Source organism: Camellia sinensis, chromosome 7 (genome assembly GCF_055761805.1).
Source record: "Camellia sinensis isolate YWXY chromosome 7, ASM5576180v1, whole genome shotgun sequence".
NCBI lineage: Eukaryota > Viridiplantae > Streptophyta > Magnoliopsida > Ericales > Theaceae > Camellia > Camellia sinensis.
This window is the reverse complement of record NC_138967.1, coordinates 104,472,552-104,493,760: the sequence shown is the minus strand read 5'-3', so window position 1 is coordinate 104,493,760 and position 21,209 is coordinate 104,472,552. Positions and strand designations below refer to the sequence as shown.

Below are 21,209 nucleotides of genomic sequence, written 5' to 3'. Positions count from 1 at the left end.
CAATTTTACACTCTTATCAATGTTAATGTTAATATGTCAATGTGAATATTCACATTGTCAACGAGCCGGGCCGGGCCGGGCCCGCCCTGGACAACGGGCGGGTTTCGGGCCGCCCACGGGCCACAGGCCAATTTTACACTCCTATCAATGTGAATGTTAATATGTCAATGTGAATATTCACATTGTCAACGGGCCGGACCGGGCTTGCCCCGCGCCGCCCACGGGCTTCGTGCCGCCCACGGGACGCGAGTCAATTTTACACTCTTATCAATGTGAATGTTAACATGTCAATGTGAATATTCACATTGTTAACAGGCCGGGCCGGGCCCACCCTGGGCCGCCCACGAGCCGTGGGCTAGTTTCGAGCAGCCACGGGGCGCGGACTAATTTTATACTCTTATCAATGTGAATGTTAACATGTCAATGTGAATATTCACATTATTAACGGGTCGGGCCGGGCCCGCCCAGGGCAGCCCACGAGTTGCGGGCGGGTTTCGGGCCGGCCACAGGCCGCGGGCTAATTCTACGCTCCTATCAATGTGAATGTTAACTTATCAATGTGAATATTCACATTGTCAACGGGTCGGGAAGGGCCGGGCCCGCCCCGACTCGGGCCGGGGCTTCGGGCTACCCACTAGTCATGGGCCAATTTTACACTCTTATCAATGTTATTGTTAATGTTAATATGTCAATGTGAATATTCACATTGTGAACGGGCCGGTCCGGGCCCGCCCCGGGCGGCGGACTGGTTTCGGGCCGCCCACGGGCCGCAGGCCAATTTTACACTCTTATCAATGTGAATGTTAACATGTCAATGTGAATATTTATATTATCAACAGGCCGAGCCGAGCCTATTTTTTTTGCCTGTGGGCCGGCCTGGCCCGGCTCGACTCGAATTTTTCCGGGCACCCACGAGGATCGACATAGGCCGGGCCCCTACACATTGACGATATGAACATTTACGTTGACGGTGTGAACATTCACATTAAGGGTATTTTGGTAATTATGTCACCCATAGGACTTATTGAAATATAAGAAAATAATGTGAACTAAATGGAACATAAGTAGATGAAAAGGGTATTTTGGTCTTCTTATCTCAAATTGGACCTAATGGAATAGTCAAAAAGAATATGGGTTGGATGGAATAAAGCTCTTAGAAAATGGATTTATCAAAAAAGCTCCCTTATAATTTATCCAAAAGTATTGTAAACAAATTGATTTCTTACGCGCTATGCCGCTCTATTCTTCATAAAAAAAAATATTTGATAACTCAAAATTTTATGATTTAAATGGTTTAAATTTGTCAAAACAACATCATTTTATATTTATTTATATTCAAAACGATGTTATTTTAAGTGATTTAAATTATTTAAATCATAAAATTTTATCAAAACGATGTCGTTTTAGGTTCATTTACACTCAAAACCAGGTCGTATCGTTGATTCTTCTTCTCCCTCCCCTTGCAATCATTCTCTTTTCTTTTGCAATATTACAGAAGGTCCCCACTCAATCCAATCCTCTCTCTCTCTCTGTACTTTCTCTCTCTTGGTCAGGATCTCCACACCCCCAATCCAGACCAAGCCCACATACACCGATCACACCTACTACCACCACCACCACCAACACCCCCACACCACTTTGCTTCCGCCGCCGCCGCCGCCGCCGCCATCCTTCAGATCGGAGATGCAATGAGCCTCCGGCAGCGTCCGCCACCGGTCCAATCCCACCACCCTGGTCCATCCCACGGCTCAAACCGGCCTTACTCCGACACCTCCGAAGAGCCCTACAACATAATCCCCATCCACAACCTCCTCGCCGACCACCCCTCCCTCCGCTACCCCGAAGTACGCGCCGCCGCGGCATCCCTACGTGCCGTCGGAGACCTCCGTAAACCTCCCTTCATCCAATGGCACGACCACATGGACCTCCTCGACTGGCTCGGTGCCTTCTTCGGCTTCCAAAACGACAACGTTCGCAACCAGCGAGAGCACCTCGTACTCCACCTCGCCAACGCCCAGATGCACCTCACCCCTCCTCCCGACAACATTGACTCCCTCGACCCCGCCGTCCTCCGTCGCTTCCGCCGCAAACTCCTCAAGAACTACACCTCCTGGTGCTCCTTCCTCGGACACAAATCCAACATCTGGATCTCCGAAAACACGCGACGAGACTCCGATCACCGCCGCGAATTGCTCTACGTCTCGCTCTATCTCCTCATCTGGGGTGAGTCCGCTAATCTACGCTTTGTTCCTGAATGCATTTGCTATATTTTTCATTGTATGGCTATGGAACTCAATAGAATTCTTGAGGATTACATTGATGAGAACACGGGTCGACCTGTTTTGCCCTCAATTTCTGGTGAAAACGCCTATTTGAATCGGGTTGTGAAACCCATTTACGAAACCATTCGTGCCGAGGTAGAAAATAGTAGAAATGGGACTGCCCCACATTCTGCGTGGCGGAATTATGATGATATCAATGAGTACTTTTGGACTCGGAGGTGTTTTGACAAGTTGAAGTGGCCAATTGATGTGGGTAGTAATTTTTTCGTTACCACGAGTAAAGGGAAGCTTGTGGGTAAGACTGGATTTGTGGAGCAGAGGTCTTTTTGGAACTTGCTTCGGAGCTTTGATAAGCTTTGGATTATGTTAATTTTGTTTCTTCAGGCAGCAATAATCGTTGCTTGGGAGGGGAAGGAGTATCCGTGGCAGGCATTGAAAATTCGCAATGTTCAGGTTCGGGTTTTGACTCTGTTCTTTACTTGGAGTGGGTTCAGGTTTCTTCAGTCACTTCTTGATGCTGGGATGCAGTACAGTCTGGTTTCAAGGGAGACTTTGTCGCTCGGGGTGAGAATGGTGTTAAAGAGTGTTATTGCTGCTGTGTGGATCATTGTTTTCGGGGTTTTCTATGGTAGAATTTGGACCCAGAAGAATCGTGATAGAAGCTGGTCTAGTGAGGCTGATAAGCGAGTGATTACTTTTCTAGAGGTTGCATTGGTTTACATAGTGCCGGAGCTTCTGGCACTGGCTCTTTTTATTTTACCCTGGATTCGGAATTTCCTAGAGAATACAAATTGGAGAATCTTTTACTTGTTGACATGGTGGTTTCAGAGCCGAACATTTGTGGGTCGTGGCCTTAGGGAAGGCCTTTTGGACAATATAAAGTATTCTTTATTCTGGGTTGTGGTGCTTGCTACAAAATTTTGCTTCAGTTACTTCCTACAGATCAAACCCATGATTTCTCCGACAAAAGCCCTCATGAATCTTAAGGATGTGAAATATGAGTGGCATGAGTTTTTCAGTAACAGCAATAGGTTTGCAGTTGGCTTGTTGTGGCTTCCTGTGGTCTTCATTTACCTCATGGATTTGCAGATTTGGTATTCAATCTACTCCGCATTTGTTGGTGCCGCAGTGGGGTTGTTTGACCATTTGGGTGAGATACGAAACATGCAGCAGTTAAGGTTGAGATTCCAGTTCTTTGCTAGTGCAATTCAGTTTAATCTCATGCCTGAGGAGCAACTTTTAAATACAAGGGGAACACTGAAGAGCAAGTTTAATGATGCAATTCACCGGTTGAAGCTGAGGTATGGGCTTGGCCGACCCTTTAAGAAGCTTGAATCAAACCAGGTGGAGGCAAACAAGTTTGCCTTGATATGGAATGAGATAATTACAATATTCAGAGAAGAAGATATTATCAGTGACCACGAGGTTGAGTTGTTGGAGCTGCCTCAAAATACCTGGAATGTTAGTGTTATCCGCTGGCCTTGTTTACTCCTCTGCAATGAGCTGTTGCTTGCTCTCAGCCAGGCCAAAGAGTTAGTAGATGCACCTGACAAGTGGCTTTGGTATAAAATCTGCAAGAATGAGTACAGGCGTTGTGCTATTATTGAAGCATACGACAGTGTAAGGCACTTGCTGCGTGCTATTGTCAAATCCAACACTGAGGAACATTCCATCATAACAGTTTTGTTTCAAGAAATTGATCAGTCGATTGAGATTGAGAAGTTCACAAAAACATTCGATATGAATGCATTTCCCCAGATCCATGCCAAATTGATAGTTCTGCTTGAGCTGTTGATCAAGCCTAAGAAAGATATTAACAAGGTGGTGAATATTCTTCAGGCTCTTTATGAGATTGCCATTCGAGACTTTTATAAAGACAAGAGAAGCAGTGATCAGCTGAGGGAGGACGGTTTGGCTTCTCGTAGGCCAGTTTCAAGCGAGGTGTTGCTTTTTGAGAATGCCGTCGAATTGCCTGAAGCTGATAAAGAGACATTTTACCGACAGGCTCGGCGCTTGCACACCATTCTTACATCTCGGGACTCGATGCACAATATCCCGACAAATCTTGAGGCAAGACGCCGAATAGCATTCTTCAGCAACTCTCTGTTTATGAACATGCCCCATGCTCCCCAAGTTGAGAAAATGATGGCTTTTACTGTATTGACTCCTTACTACAATGAAGAAGTGCTGTATAGCAAGGAACAACTTCGAATTGAGAACGAAGACGGGGTTTCCACTTTATATTATTTACAGACTATCCATGCAGATGAATGGAAGAATTTCATGGAGCGGATGCGCGGAGAGGGAATGGTAAATGATGCTGAAATATGGACAGACAAGCTAAGAGATCTTAGGCTTTGGGCATCATATAGAGGCCAGACACTCTCCCGCACTGTGAGAGGAATGATGTATTACTATCGGGCTCTTCAGATGCTGGCTTTTCTTGATTCTGCGTCAGAGATGGACATCAGGGAAGGATCACAGGAACTTGCCTCGATGAGACGAAGTGGTAGCATGGATGGATTCAACTCAGAAAGGTCACCATCTACGAGGAGTTTGAGTAGAGCAGATAGTTCAGTGAGTCTGTTGTTCAAAGGCCATGAATATGGGACTGCTTTAATGAAATACACTTATGTGGTTGCCTGCCAGATATATGGGGCTCAAAAGGCAAAAAAGGACCCCCATGCTGAGGACATTCTGTATCTGATGAAAAACAATGAAGCTCTTCGAGTGGCCTATGTTGATGAGGTTTTCTCGGGGAGGGATGAGAAGGAGTATTATTCTGTTCTGGTGAAGTATGATCAACAGTTGCAGAAGGAAGTGGAGATCTACCGAGTTAAGTTGCCTGGCCCCTTGAAGCTTGGAGAAGGAAAGCCGGAGAATCAGAACCATGCCCTTATCTTCACTCGTGGTGATGCAGTCCAGACCATTGACATGAACCAAGATAACTATTTCGAGGAAGCTCTCAAGATGCGGAATTTATTGGAGGAGTTCAGACACTACTATGGTATCCGAAAGCCTACTATCTTGGGAGTTCGAGAACACATTTTTACTGCCTCTGTCTCATCACTTGCATGGTTTATGTCAGCTCAAGAAACAAGTTTTGTCACCTTGGGGCAGCGCGTCTTGGCGAATCCTTTGAAAATTCGAATGCATTATGGCCACCCCGATGTCTTTGATAGATTCTGGTTCTTGACTCGGGGAGGAATCAGCAAAGCTTCCAGAGTAATTAATATCAGTGAGGACATTTTTGCCGGTTTCAATTGCACATTACGAGGCGGCAATGTCACTCATCACGAGTACATCCAAGTTGGTAAGGGAAGGGATGTTGGATTGAATCAAATATCTATGTTTGAGGCCAAGGTTGCAAGTGGAAATGGTGAGCAAGTCTTGAGTAGAGATGTCTACAGGTTGGGACACAGGCTCGATTTCTTCCGGATGCTGTCATTCTTCTACACTACTGTGGGTTTCTTTTTTAACACACAGATGGTGATCCTTACTGTCTATGCTTTTCTGTGGGGTCGACTTTATCTAGCACTTAGTGGAGTTGAGGCTTCTGCAACGGCAGACAATAACAACAACAAAGCACTGGCTACAATCTTGAACCAACAGTTCATCATCCAACTTGGTTTCTTCACTGCACTCCCAATGATTGTGGAGAATTCTTTGGAGCAAGGGTTCCTTGGAGCCATATGGGATTTCATAACAATGCAGCTTCAGTTGTCATCTGTATTCTACACATTCTCCATGGGAACTCGTGCCCACTACTTTGGCAGAACTATTCTTCATGGTGGTGCAAAGTACCGGGCAACTGGGCGTGGTTTTGTTGTGCAGCACAAGAGTTTTGCCGAGAATTATAGACTTTATGCTCGTAGCCACTTTGTGAAGGCAATTGAGCTTGGGCTGATACTCATAGTGTATGCTTCATACAGCCCCGTAGCTACTGGCACCTTTGTTTACATAGTATTGACCATCTCAAGTTGGTTCTTGGTTGCGTCATGGATCTTGGCTCCATTTGCTTTCAATCCATCAGGTTTTGACTGGTTGAAGACAGTTTATGATTTTGATGATTTCATGAATTGGATTTGGTACCGTGGTGGTGTGTTTGCAAAAGCTGAACAGAGCTGGGAAAAATGGTGGGATGAGGAACAGGATCATCTGAGGACAACTGGCCTTTGGGGAAAGATTTTGGAAATAATCCTTGACCTCCGTTTTTTCTTTTTCCAGTACGGGATTGTATACCAGCTAGATATTGCTGCTGGGAGCAAAAGTATTGCTGTTTACTTGCTCTCTTGGATCTATGTGGTTGTGGCTGCTGGCATTTATATGATTGTAGCATATGCTCGGGACAAATACGCTGCAAGAGAACACATATACTATCGATTGGTTCAGTTCCTCCTTATTATTCTTGCCATTCTTGCAATCATTGCCTTGCTGGAGTTCACCCACTTCACATTTGTTGATCTTTTCACAAGTCTTTTGGCATTCCTTCCTACTGGGTGGGGCTTTATTTTAATTGCCCAAGTACTCCGTCCTTTTATACAAAAAACCTTGATTTGGGAGATTGTTATTTCTGTGGCTCGGCTATACGACATAATCTTTGGAGTGATTGTTATGGCTCCTGTGGCACTACTATCATGGATGCCTGGTTTCCAGTCGATGCAGACAAGGATTTTATTCAATGAAGCATTCAGTAGGGGCCTGCAGATATTCAAGATATTGACAGGAAAAAAATCTAAAGCTGACGTGTGACTTGAGGTAATTGTCAATCACCTTTTCTTTTCTGGGTAGGTCAAAATGTGGTTTCTTTTTTTTTTTTTTAAATTATAAGAAATTACCTTTATTTGAAACCCCAGACTTAATGGACCCAGCTGTGTGCATTACATATTTTTTTTAAGATGATGACCATCTAATTGCCTTTTTTAGCATTTTTCAGTGAGCACAATATGATAGGTATAATGAGCAATGCAGTGTTGTCATTGACGTTTTGAGTGCAGTGTGATCTGCTTACTTTTTTGGGTGGTTTACTAAACTTGCATTCTTCTAATTGTTAGATCACCAACTATCCTGAAGGTTAAACTGCTATAGAACACCCTCCCTCATATGCAATCCTGTCTTGCACATGAAGAGACAACCAAACAACCAAACAGAATTCAAACAAACATATCAAATGCAAAAAGAGAAATTTGTGTCCAAGACCTTCTAAAGCCAAAACTCTGATACCATCTTAGATTAGCAATTACCCCAAAATCTTACTACCAGACTAATACTAATAAAACTTTTAAACTGTACTAATGGGCTCTTGGCCATATATTTTAACTTAAAGGCAAATGAGTAATGCACGTCCACAATCCTAACACAATAGGCCACAACCTAAAACTCATTATCTTATTAGTTCAAAAGCTAGATAATGCAATGTAAAATCTAATATTTATAAGTCAAGAATCCTAATCGAAATAGGAAACCAAATCCTAATATAATAGGAAAACAAATATTAATAAAAATCCTAACGAAACTAAAACTCATAATTAAATCATGATTAAAAATAAAATACTAATATAAATTAGATAATAAATATTAAAGACAATTATAAAATCTCCATGGTGCACACACATTCTGCATCACTTAGCTTTGTGTTTTTTCCTAATAGGTCTTTTACTTGATATTTCTCATAGAATATAGTTTATTTATTTATTTTTTAATTTTTAAACCATGTATTATACTAAGTTTAACAACACTAGCTCTCCATATGCATAATACTCATATGTTTATGCGCAAAAAGGCATACGCCTTAAATTGATGCGCAACCTTTTGATGATTCTCACCATAGTTGTCAAATCAAGATTCGAATCGTGAATCAAAATGGCTTTGTACCAAATCGTGAATCATAAAGATTTGGTCACCATTTTTAATTTACTTAGAAATATATATATATATATATACAGAATTAGATGTTAAATATATATTATAAATATGAAATATGTAAACTTAAATGACAATATTGTTTTGAATGATGATGACGTGGTCTAATGGGTAAGAAATAAACACGGGTTTCCATGTAAGATCACTATCTTATTTTTTTCCTCTTTTTGAGATATTTCTTATCACCCTTTCTTGATAAAGAAAGTGAACAAAGACGTACTCTCAATTTTTTAAGTAACAATAACTTAACAACAATGTTGACATTTGAACAATAAGCATACAGACTTTTCCAAGCAATAATGACCCCAAAAAAAAAAAAAAAAAAAATTAATTAGAATTTGTTATTTTAAAACCTAAAATACTTTGAAAGGTATATATGCTTGTAGTTCAAAATCTTTTTTTTTTTTTGGCAAAAAAAAAAAGAAAAGAATTGTAGAACCATTAGGTTTAATTGACCTCACTCATGTAATCTTGAACTACATTTATTTCAATAAAAAAAAAAGCATTAGACAATTCATTGTGCAAATTAATTTAACCTTAAACATCTTTAAAAGATATATTATGACTTTTTTTAGGAAAAAACAAAATTAGAAGAAAATGTTAAAAATATGTTGGGTCTAACTAAATCTGATCGGATTTTATTAAAAACTCATGATCACCAAAAAAATAACAAATTATGTATATATATCGGTTATTTCATACTAAACATTATTATTTCATTTTCACTAAAAGATAGAGAAAAAAAAATCTAAATATGTCAGACATGATAGCTTTAAGAATTGTATGAATCGTAAAAAGTGAATCGAATTGTGAATCGATTGTGAATTATCCGATTCACTATAGATTCACTTTCAAAATAGATTCACCCATAGTTTCGTATCAATTTTACATAAATTGTGAATCAAATCGCAAATCGCAAATCGTAAGATTTTTGTGACATAGCTTCTCACCGAAAAATTGAAACTTCAATGCATTTTTCCTTAGGCCTCGAGGTGAGCCTCAATATTGCCTTTCAAAACTTTGATTTTAACTTTTTGTTGGAGCGCTTGGAAGACAAGTTTAGTGGAAAATAAGAAACCCTAGGAATAATTTTTCAATTAAGAAATTATATGCTCGTGCTTTTTGTGTTTGGAAGGAATGATTGAAAAAGTTTATGAAGGAACCATTCTTACACTTTGATGTTGAAAAGATGCTACAGTTAGAATATAAGAAGCACGGACACGGATACAGATGCGGACATAGACAAGGATGCATGATGATTTCGAAAAAAATAGGGACACGGACACGGCAGTAAAATATGTTTTTATATATTTTTATTTACTATTTTGATTAATATCACATCCACAAACAATCAATATTAATCAAAACTAACTCCAATTCTATTTTTTTATATTTAAAAAAAGTACTTTTAAATTAACACTTGCAGTTTATGTCTTTTTTTATGGATGATCTATGAAGTATTTAAATCTAAGAGAAAAATAATAAACATTTAACATTCAACTTTCATCAAATGCATTAAATAAAATGGGAGAGAAAATAACTTGGCATGTCCTTAGTATGTCTCCGAAGTGTCCCCAAACTTTCCCCGGCGTGTCTCCTGAAAATAAATTAATTAAGAGGACATGCCATGCGGTGTGTCCCATACGTGTCCTTAAAGTGTCCGTGTGTCCCCAAAGTGTCCGTGTGTCCAACATGGATACGGCACTTGTTTTGAAGTGTCGGTACTTCATAGGTTAGAATGATGACCTCTCTAGTTGCCTTGTTGCTGGTGGCTGGTGGCATGGATTACGTGAAGTAGCGGAAGGGAGTTGAGATTATTTAAGCTTTTGGTTTGGTTTTCAAATTCCTGATGTTGATAACTATTTTGATTTTTTTGGTTAAAACCCAAAATTGTACCTTTTTCCAGAGTCGTTGGTTAGCATACTATGTTCTCATTAGCATTATACAAGCATTGTATTTAAGGAGATATTTCACTTTGAATCAAAGAGGGCTCGATTGTGGAGGGTATAGGGTGGTTCTTATGTGTTTGATATGTTGCATTTGGAGGGACAAAATTGAACTTGGTGTAGATTTGCCATGCATAGATTGAAAGCCACTTAATCGCCTACTTTTCAATTTTAGATTACATGCAAGTTTTGTGACTGATTTCTTTCATAGATTTTGTAGAAGAGCCTCGTTTGTAGATGAGTTTTGGATTTGATTATATAAATCATGTTTATAGAGGTGGTGCTCCTACTGATGCCTTTTGAATGACAAGTCAAAAATGAAAGGAAAAAAGAGGGTTGATTTTTAACTTTTAAATTCTAATGTTCTAGTCCTATTCTTTCATACTCTGTGATCACTCTTTGTTACAGTTTATCACCATTTCTATTGTACAAACAAAGTTACCCATTTTTTGGAATGTGGATGTGACTGGATAGTTGAACCATTGAAGCATTAAGTTGGGCTCCTTACGGCTCTACAGACCTTAAAAAACTTGAGCCAAAGAATATGCTAAGCCATCACTGTTTCTCACCTCATTTTCTTACCTACTAGATATAAGGTGGTGGGGCCTACATTGGTATAGGTGATAAAAAGTGGTGGCTGTATCATTTTTGTTTATATAAATTTGCTCAGTCCAAACAATTGACTGGTATCATTAGTGAACTAGTCTTCTGTTTAAGTTCTTAACTTAGTTTGGTGTCATGTGTGAGGCTATTATAAATTAAATTTGGGATAAATCATGCGAGTGGGTTAATTAATGGGGGTGTGTATCTTCTTGAACTCTCTTAACAGTAGCAGCAACTAACTAGTTCCTTTTCTTTGCTAAGGATGATCTATTCCTTAGTTGCTCGGTAAGATTTTTTTCATATCTTTATTTTTTGATTATATTCGAAAGACAACTAGAAAGGGTACCTTTGTACACTAGATGTGTGCAAAAAGGCCATGGACCCTAATAAGAAAACTCTCCCAAAAAATCTTCAAAAGCAAAAGAAGATTCACATAAATTTTCGTTTAGCTAAAAACTATGTTACATAGACAGGTGTCGGGTGCAGGTATGTGAAAGTGTTGAATTATTTAAATGCTTATTTAATTTTTTTGGAGTAAATTGGAACAAACTAACATAGAGCATATTATGCATAAAGTGGGAGTATTAGGGACCATTATATAGTAAACTTGACTACTTAGGCATACTTGATGGGTGCATGTCAAACTAAGCATGCCAAACACATATCCTATACCCTTACTCAAATATGTCCAGTGTCCAATGTAGACACTTCACAAATTTAGAAGTGTCCATGTAATGTAGGCCAAAAAATGAAATTTGTGAATTGAAGTAGCTTTTGATTTATGTATGAGCAATTTTGTCTCCTTAAAAGTGCACATCTTCTCCACTCCATGATTGATAGAATCTGGAAACTAAATCAAACATAAAATACCCCCAAAATGGTCAGTATCATACAATACCAATTGGGAAGCAAGTATACTCTCTTTTCTAAATTATGAATGTAAGATTCGAATCCAAAGTTGCATTCCAAACGAAAAATGACACCCTTGATGGTACTGCTATCCTCCAAATGCTCTGCCATAGGACTGTGTTACTACCTTGCCTTTTAAGAGTAGAATAAAAAGATTTAATTGAAAATCTTGCTTTGTTACTCATCTACTTGATTCCATTTTCTCCTTGCCGATCAATTTCCACACTATGTAGAAGCCCATAGAATTCACTGGTCCCCATAACTCCCAATCTAAAAAGCATGAAAACTCCAAATTGAATGTCATGTACGTGTTTGATACACATGTCGTGGACATGTGCCCACATGTCTGACAGGTGAGTGTTAGAGAAGAAAGGGGTGATAAAAGGTTATATTGATGTGATTAGGGAAATGTATGAAGGTGTGGTGACCACTATTAGATCGCTGACTGGAGAGATAAGTGAATTTTCAATTACTGTGGGGTTACACCAAGGATCAACCTTAAGTCCTTATCTTTTTGCTTTAGCTATGGATGAGTTAATGAGAAATATTTAGAATGATATGTCACGGTGTATGCTTTTTGCAGATGATATTGTCTTAGTGGATGAGACTAGAGAAGAAGTTAACACTAAATTGGAGACTTTGAGAGAAACACTTGAATATAAAGTATTTAGGATAAGCAGAACTAAGACATAGTGCATGGAGTGTAATTTTAGTAATAGTAACAATGGAAATAAGGGAGGAGTGAAGATTGAGAACAAAAAACTATCTAAGAATAAACTTTTTCGTTATTTAGGATCAATTATTACAACGGTTGGGGAGATAAGAGCAGATGTGGTCTACAGAATTAAGGCGGGGTGACTTAAGTGGAGGGGAGTACGTCTGAGGTACTGTGCGATAAACGAGTATCCACTAGATTACAAGGAATGTTCTATAGAACGGCTATTAGATTAGCGATGTTGTATGGGCCGGAATGTTGGGCAACTAGGAAACAACATATAGATAAGATGAGTGTTGCTGATATGAGGATGCTAAGGTGGATGTGTGGTAAGACTAGAAAAGATAGAGTTAGAAATAGTGAAGAGAGACAAAAAAGTATATACGTAAACTTGGCAGCATACTCTTAACGAGTGTAAATTTTTCCCATTTCTAAAGATACTACCTTGTCCACCTTGCCAACCTCTTCTCAAATCTTTTTACCACATTGTCCCAAACTGTTGTAGCTTTTAAAGAAAAGCCAAGAGGAAGACCAAAATATCTAACAGGTTAGTTGCCACTTTTACACCCTAGATTGGCTGCCAAATTTTCTGTGTTCTGCACCTCTCCAATGAAATTTGTTCGCTTTTCTCCACATTTACCTTCAACCTCAAAGGTAATCAAAATGCATCTCAACTATTTGGGTTGTTCTTCCTTCGCATTATAAAAAATAATGGTGTCATCTACAAAGAAGTCGGACACAAACAACCTCTCTCCACCCATCCTAACCTTGAAGGCATACCTCCCTGAACTACCTGGTTAATAAATCGAGTGAGAGCCTCCATGACAATGATGAAATGAAAGGTCAAAGGGGGTCATTGGCTCAGACCTCGTAAGCTTGGGGAGAACCTTGATGGAGAACAATTCATCATAATTGAGAAATGGACTGTAAATATGCAAAACCTAATCCATCATCTCCACTTCTCACCAAACCCCATCCGCTCGAGCAAGTATACGAGGAAGGAAGTATCAGTTGAATTGATCATACTTGTTTTCTATGTCCACATTACAAATAACTCCTAGGGCTGCACAACTAATTTGAGAGTTGACCACCTCATTTGCCACCAAAACTGCATCCAAGATCTGCTTGGCCTCCACAAAAGCATTTTGAGCCTCTTCCCCGCCACCAACCTCAATCTGAATGCAAGAACTTTCACCATCAATTTGAATGGATAGGGGCTAATAGGCCTAAAACCCTTCAACTCCACTGCGCCACCTTTTTTTGGCAACAGGGACAATGAAAGAGGCATTCAAACTCCTCTCAAGTGATCCATGGTCATGGAAATGACAGTTGACACACCATAGCCATAATGTCCTTCGAAAAATCCGAACCTTCTTGGAGAAAAACCTTAATTATACCATTTGTGCTAGTAGCCTTATTCCCATAGTTCATTATAACTTGCTCTTCAATGCTACCACCACCTTCCTCCTGTAAAAATGTCTTTGCAAACCACGCCTATCCTTCTTGGAGATAGAATCAAAATTCAATCTGTCCAGTCTAGGCCTCCTACCCTCACTTTCCTTGTACAAAAATGATGGGGATTGAAAAGGAATTGGATGAAGTATAAGTTGAAGATTGAGATTATCTTTAGGAATTTTAATTAATTTAGAATTTCCTTCATGAGAGTTTTGTTTTAATTTGGAATTGTGTTAATCTTATGATTTTGTTTCCTTATTTGATTATTCCTTTAATTTGGTGTCCCTATATATATGGCCTTAGGTAATGGATTTGGGAGACTTGATTTGAATATTGATAGAGATTAGTTCCCCTTTTTCTACTTCTCTTTGTTTTTCTATCCTCCTACAAATTCCTATTCTTTTATTCTCTTCCTGGTTCTGCATCAACAGGTTTTGATAGAATTTCTCCTAACCCCCCTAGTCTCTTGTCTTCCCCATTTATAACAAGCCTCCCTATGTGATTTGTTCTTCAACGTGCATTTGCTAAGCAATGGAAGAATATTTCCCTTGATCCACAAATACCTTGCCTTATGTCTCCAGCTGATTTCTTCCGTTCTCACAATATGCCCCAACTCGCCTTTGGTATCTTTCCTTTGCAACCCCTCCTCTTCTGTTAACCCCTCTTATCTTCTTTGGGACCCAGTTCCTTAATAGAAGCTAACACACTGGCCTTTTGGTGCTCAGGTTTGCAAAGTTCTTTATTCTTCATACAACTCCCATAAATCTTACCAATACACATGCTTTTTTACCTTTTCATAATCACATATATTGGGATTTTTAATGTTTTTTCCCAGATTTTGTTTAATTTACGAACAGGAATTGATACTTGTATTAATTTTTATATTATTTTTAGATCGTCAAAAGAAATTTACATTTTTTTAGTAATTGGTGATTTTTATGTATCAATGTATTTAAAACTCAAAAATAAACAAAGGTACTCAATGTGATCCATCAAGCATTGTTATGTTACACACTTGCACCACTTTATGTTATTTATATCTTAACTAATTGTTAGAGTGTTATGTTGTGTTGCTAATGGCTAACTTTGTACCCACTTTATGCCTCCTAGACCCTTATCTAATAGGTACTAAACTGGATGTACTGTTTTCTTTTCTTTTATTTTCTTTTTTTTTAAATGGTTCTACACAGTCAAAACTTGTGTTGAAGATCAAGAAGCCAACACAAAAATCTGGTAGGTTTTTGCTTGAAAGTAGTAGAGCTAAGGAGTTTTGACTGTTTTGGAGTTTAGGAGAGCGATTTTGGTCGAAACAAACGGGAAAATATTGAAGAAAACCATTCTGTTTAAAGCAGACTGCTGACATATCATAACAGCTGTAGCAGCAGCATAATGGAACGTTATAACTACCGTTACACTTGTGATTTTTATGCTACCCGCTAAATCAAGTTGTATCGGAATTGGGACGTGTCAACGATTACATAATGTGTTTTGTAATTGTTACGTAACGTTTTATGTAAGATACTGTCTCCAAGGGATTACTTGACATGGATCTATCCTCTTGCTATCTTTCGGTATGTATGCAAGGCAATTCCAAGAATTTTGTTTTGGTATGTCATGTTTTGATCAATGGTAGATAGGCTGAGACGCCTTTATCTAGTACCCTTTTGTTTTGAGTATGGTTATTTAACTTTCCAGTGATGTGTTTTTACTGAAATTGATGGCAGTTATTAGATTGATTTTCATAAAAATATAGAACTTCAACAACTTGCTTCTAAAATGATCGTTTTGCATTTTGCAGGTTTGGAGTTGGCACGAGGCGTAGAAACATGTAGAAGTTGAGAGGCCAGTAGATTGTAGAGGTTCTTGTGTGTATGTTGTTACAGTGGTGGCAGTTGCCTATTCATTTCACCTTCATTTGATTAAGGGAGCAGATTATGCCAAATGGTTTTTCAATCATCACTGGGTTTATCTTCCTTTTTACTGTTGTAATTAATCAGTTTTTCATACTTACAATTCATGTTTTGCATGGGGACTTGTTATTTGTGATTATCAATCCCCCGCAGGTTTTAACTTTACAGCGATACGCATTTGTCTATTGTCAGTAAACCAGTGTGGTAGTCTAGTCTGATTATAAATTTTTGTGTTGTTTTCTCACAATGCGGCTATTTATTTGTTCATATTTTTTTGTTCCTGATGTTGATACAGTTCATTGTACTATAGAGATTAAAAGGGCAATGAGGGAAAATGTGTGCTGTTTTTTTTTGCTTTTTCTTCACTCTCTCTCTCTCTCTCTCTATATATATATATATATATCTTTTTTTTCATGAGGAAAATATGTATACATATATTGGATTGGCTAATCTTTGCACGGCTGCAATATGTTAGCACGTATGTATACATATCCAACTCTAGAAGTTTTCTGTTGCGAGCAACCATGGTCACTTGCTCTCCCTCCCCTCCCCCCCCCCCCCCCCCCTCTCTCTCTCTCTCTCTCTCTCTGTTTAGTGTTAATGGAGATGGAGGGAAGATCAATTATGTAACTAGATGGAGAAGAAATGAGGGAGAGGAGAGCTGGTGGCAGGGTGGTAATGTGCTTGTCAAGGAGATGGTGGCTTGTTTGGATTATAGGTCGGACTTATTTAAAAAAATTAAATCATACTTACCAGTAAGTCCTATATACAAAATTCAAAATCTATTTAGTTTCAAAACAAAACAATTGTACTAATTAGTCTTATATATTTTTAATTGTTATCAATTTTTTTTTTTTTTTTGTTAATAAATTTAAAAGCGTTGATATATCTCACTATCGTTGAACTTTTGTCAAATGGTCATCAGAGATTTACCGAAATGTTCAACATCACTGGGAAATCATCAGAGTATTGTCGGAATGTTTTGAATGTTACTGGAAGTTGTTGAAATATTCAGTACGTTCGCTAGACGTTAAGAATATCGTCAGACTCACCAGAATATCAAAGATATTGTTAGAAAAAAAAAATAAATGGAGAAATTAAAATAAAAAAATATAGTAAAATTTGTTAAATATTGATAAATTAAAAAAATAATAATAACAACAAATAGCAACAATGGGAAAAAATATATATATTATTTTTCAATTTTTGTAGGGTTTAAACAAATATTCTCTAATATTAATCAAACTGAAAAATAAGTTTTGAAATTGAAAAATGTTATAGTTTTAAAACTTTGATTCTATTAAGCATTTATCCTTGTTAATTAAACTGGAAAATATGTTATGAAACTACAAAATTTTTACAATTTTAAAGCATGATTCGTTTCAGCACCAAACAAACTGAAACTGTAAAATTTTACAATTTTCACCACTTGTAACTAAAACTCAAAAACAACCTGCTTAGAATTTAAAAATTTTCTCCATTAAAATAAGAAAATAGAAGTGTGTAGCAAAGAAAAAATAGAAATTGAGAGATCGAATGAGAGAAACAAATATAGCGAGAAAATTATACTTCGATAACTATTTTTGGTTTAAATCTAGTTAGATCTGATGTAGATCTACTCAAATCTAATATATAAATATGAGTAGATCTACTCATCTTTTTTACCAGAAACTCATCTCATTCCTTATCGGTGAGGGTGAAGAAAGAAGTTGGTGGTTACCGATGGACCCCAATCAATGGTGGTCACTGGTCATCGATAACTATATATCAAAAAGAGAGAGAAGAAGCAACGCGTGGTCGCTGGTTGCCAAAAATCAAGAAGAGAAAGAGGTAGGGAAGAACGAATGCACAGAGAAGAGTGAAAAAGAAAAATACGTATTTGACTTTTGAGAGTATCCAAAAGGTTGTGGGACTAAATAGAATTCTCCTCTTTCAAATAGGACTTCCAGGTAATTTGCCCAAAAATTAAAATCACATTTTACCCATAAACATAAATCTTACATGCCAAAATCAAACTGAATCGGGTTATATATTTTTTATTAGACTTATATTATTAAGTTATACACATTTATTTTTTCTTTTCTAATAATTAATATGATCAAATTAATTAATACTATTAAAACAATTTATAAATTCACTAAATTGACAAATTATGATAATGTTATATGTAAAAAGTTGAGAGTTTGGAAGATATCACCGGTCACGTCACTATCAAATTCAATTTTAACAAATTGTGTGATTTGTGCATTTTTTTATTATTAAAGTACAATTTACAAGGATAAAATTTTTATAATTGGAACAGTATTGATTTTAATGGATTAAAATTTAATTTAACAATGTTACTTTTTTTAAAAAATATTAAAAAAAAAGATTGGACAGATTATTTATGCGGGCTTGTACTGACCGGGTTCATGGGTAGGTTTGGATTTCAAACCTTCATGCAAAGTTCTAAATGATCTTCTATGGAATAGGATGGGCTAGGTAGTCAACCGGATTCCATGGAACAAGTTGGACAAGTTAAATAATACCGAATTTTTTACCCGCGGACCATTTGATGACTCTAGACATGGGTGAAGAAAACATGAGGAGAAAGATGTTGATCATCGTGCATCTTCAATAAAAGCTGAGCAACGTAAAACTGTGTAACAATGGCATGGTGTCTTATTTAACTGACCAAGTAGTGGTTTCCAATTATCCTCATTTGGAGTTTTCTTTTAGTTTGTGACATGTAATAATACCATGCGATATTAATGTTACATCAAATATCTACTTATCCTTCTCTTTATTTTGATAGATTTGAAATAGAAAATTTTGAGAGTTGACGTTCTTGCTGTGGGTTAGCGATTATTGTAGGAGAGGCTTCAAATGCACCTCAAAAAGGAACAAATCCAAACCTCTGTAGCTTATGTAGCTTTAGCCAGCCTCTCCCTAACTTCGTCACCACCTTCCCCCCCTTTTTCTTTCCTCTTCTGCCACGACACCCTTGCTTCATAAAGAGGAGAAGAAGAAGAAAATGAGGCAGTTGTGGAGAGTGAGAAAGAGTTTGGGTTGTGGCAGCAGGCGGTGAAAGAGGTAGACGAGGGAGCGATGGATAGCAAGGAGGTGCTAGGGCGTGTCACGGGGGAAGAGGTGGCGGCGACTGAGGTGGTTGGGTTGGGTGGGGGTAGAGTTAGGATTAATTAAAGTGTTGAAAGAAAAAGGAAGGGTAAATTATACAAATAGTCAATGTAGTTTACATGATGTGTCAATTTAGTTCTTGTTATTTCAATTTGTTCGATTTTGCCTCTTTGTTTAATAGATTGTGTTATTTTAGTCCAATAAATAATGGTTGTTAAATTTGGTGGACGGAAAGTCAAAATATGTGTCAATTTGGTGTCTATAGTTTACACAATGTATCAATTTGGTTCCTGCCAAAATCGAGCAAATTAAAACAATAAGGATCAAATTGACACATTGTGTAAACAGCAGTGACCAAATTGACACATTGTATAAACTTTCCATCTACCAAACTTAACAACTGTTATTTATTAGTCTAAAATGACATAATCTGTTAAATTAATAGGCAAAATCAAACAAATTAAAAAAATAAGGACTATTTGCATAATTTATCCAAATGAGAAAATTTTAAATTTGCGAGTGAAATCTCTAAAAAAATTGAGACGTCCAAAAAAAATTTGAGAAGTATTTGAAGGCACCCTTTTCTTGTTGGTATGGTATATGTTGGCTTTGTTAAAAATGGCTTGATGTGCTTCATTTTTAAGTTGGGCTGAGTGGGACTCTTAAAACATCTCTAATGGTGAAGTTAAATTGTATAATATGAAAAAAATTATGAAAAGTGAAATTTATTTATTTATTAGCCTTTGTTTGGAAAGAAGGGTTGGGTTGGTTGGGTTTAGAGCTATTTTAGTTATAAATAGACAAAGTAAGTTTTTTAGCTCAAAAAGATAAAATATCACATCCAATCTATAGTCATTACATTCTTTCTCTCACAAAAAGTCAAAAAACCCTTTTCAAATGAGATTTTTTAACTCCAGATTAAAATAGTCAAAAAATTAAAAAGCCAAAAAGTCAACTCACTTCCCAAAGCATTTGTTAATTTGAAAAGTAAGTAAGTTATCCAATGATGTAATTAAGATGTGTGTTAAATGACTAATATGCATTTTTATATATAATGTGACTAGGGGTGGGTGCAGGTTGGTTGCGGCCACAAAATCTCTATTGCGTCATTTGTCCGCCAGATTGGTGAATTGAAAAAAATCAATCTGCATCCGTTCGTCAATCCGGCGGATTGGCGAATTGACGAATTGACAAATGGATATAAATCGGTTTAGCGGTTTAAAATTTTATAAATTTTCAACATAACATGTGCACTTCCTAAAAAAAAAAAAAGAGTATTATAGTCAATGACTTAAAAAAATATTATAATCACTGCATGTCTCGTCCACAAAAAATATTACAATATATGGTTCTTAAAATATAAAAATAATTCAAACCACCAAAACCATGAACAGAGCAGTAGTAGAGATTATATGCCTCTATATTGTTACATCTATATCTATTTTTGAAAACAAAAATCAACCAACATATATCATCTTTAACACTTATTATTTTTAGAGTTAGATTTAAAAAGCAAAAAATATAGATAAATAATACATTATTTTTTTCAATTCAAAAAAATATATTCAAGTTGAAAACTCTTTTTCAACAAAATATATTTAACAGAATATTTAAATTCTTTTTTAACAAAATATATTTAACAGAATATTTAAACTCTTTTTAGTTGAAAACACAAATAGAATATTTAAACAAATTGAAGAAAAAAAAAAGCTCACAAATTATTAGGCGTGCTCATGATTTGACAGTTTCAGTTGCGGCCAAATGCACATCAAATCCACCATCCATCCAAAAACTAGACGAATTAGAAAAAATCAATTTGCAACCACGCGTCCATTTAAAATGTGATGAATCAGTTCGATTCAATTAATTTGGATGAATCGATATATCCGATATTTACCCTAAATGTGACCCACCTATTGCTCTCTCTTTTCCAATCACATTTTCCACACTCTCTTTCCTATCTACCACCTCTGCCGCATGGCAAAGATAGACCCTTTTCTGACCCTCTCTGTCTATCTTGTTCATTAAGGCAGTAGCCACAGTTGGAGACCTTCTTAGTGTTTGTTTGGAATCTACTGTATAAGCGTTTTTTTTTTTTAATTTTTTAGTTAAAAAAGTAGAGAAAAAAATATGTATATTTAGAATAATTTTTTAACTTTTTATGAAAAGATGTGTAATAAAATATTATAATAAAATTAAAATAATCATTCTACCTTTTGACTTTTAAGTAGTTGAATTCAAAGAGTGAAATAATAATTTTATCCTCTAAATTTATCCCACAAGCTACTCTCAAATAATATAAACTTTTTAACTCTTTTAATAACTTTTTAACTTTTGAACTTTTATGAAT

The 21,209-nt window shown here is 37.0% G+C and overlaps 1 protein-coding gene and 1 non-coding gene across 2 annotated transcripts; both read left to right on the top strand.

The window, feature by feature from the left end:
- Positions 1-1,442: 1,442 nt before the first annotated feature.
- LOC114315843 (callose synthase 12) lies at positions 1,443-15,989 on the top strand. Its single transcript, XM_082878951.1, has 2 exons — positions 1,443-7,040; positions 15,631-15,989. Exon 1 carries the CDS (start codon positions 1,689-1,691, stop codon positions 7,032-7,034), a length of 5,346 nt encoding a protein of 1,781 aa, XP_082735077.1. The 5' UTR covers positions 1,443-1,688; the 3' UTR covers positions 7,035-7,040; positions 15,631-15,989.
- LOC114315894 (small nucleolar RNA J33) lies at positions 4,675-4,755 on the top strand. Its single transcript, XR_003647958.1, has one exon. It is a non-coding gene; the product is annotated as a small nucleolar RNA J33 (small nucleolar RNA).
- Positions 15,990-21,209: the final 5,220 nt, after the last annotated feature.

Coding starts and splice junctions, on each gene's coding strand:
- LOC114315843 (XM_082878951.1), top strand. CDS start 1,689: ATGAGCCTCCGGCAGCGTCCGCCACCGGTCCAATCCCACCACCCTGGT.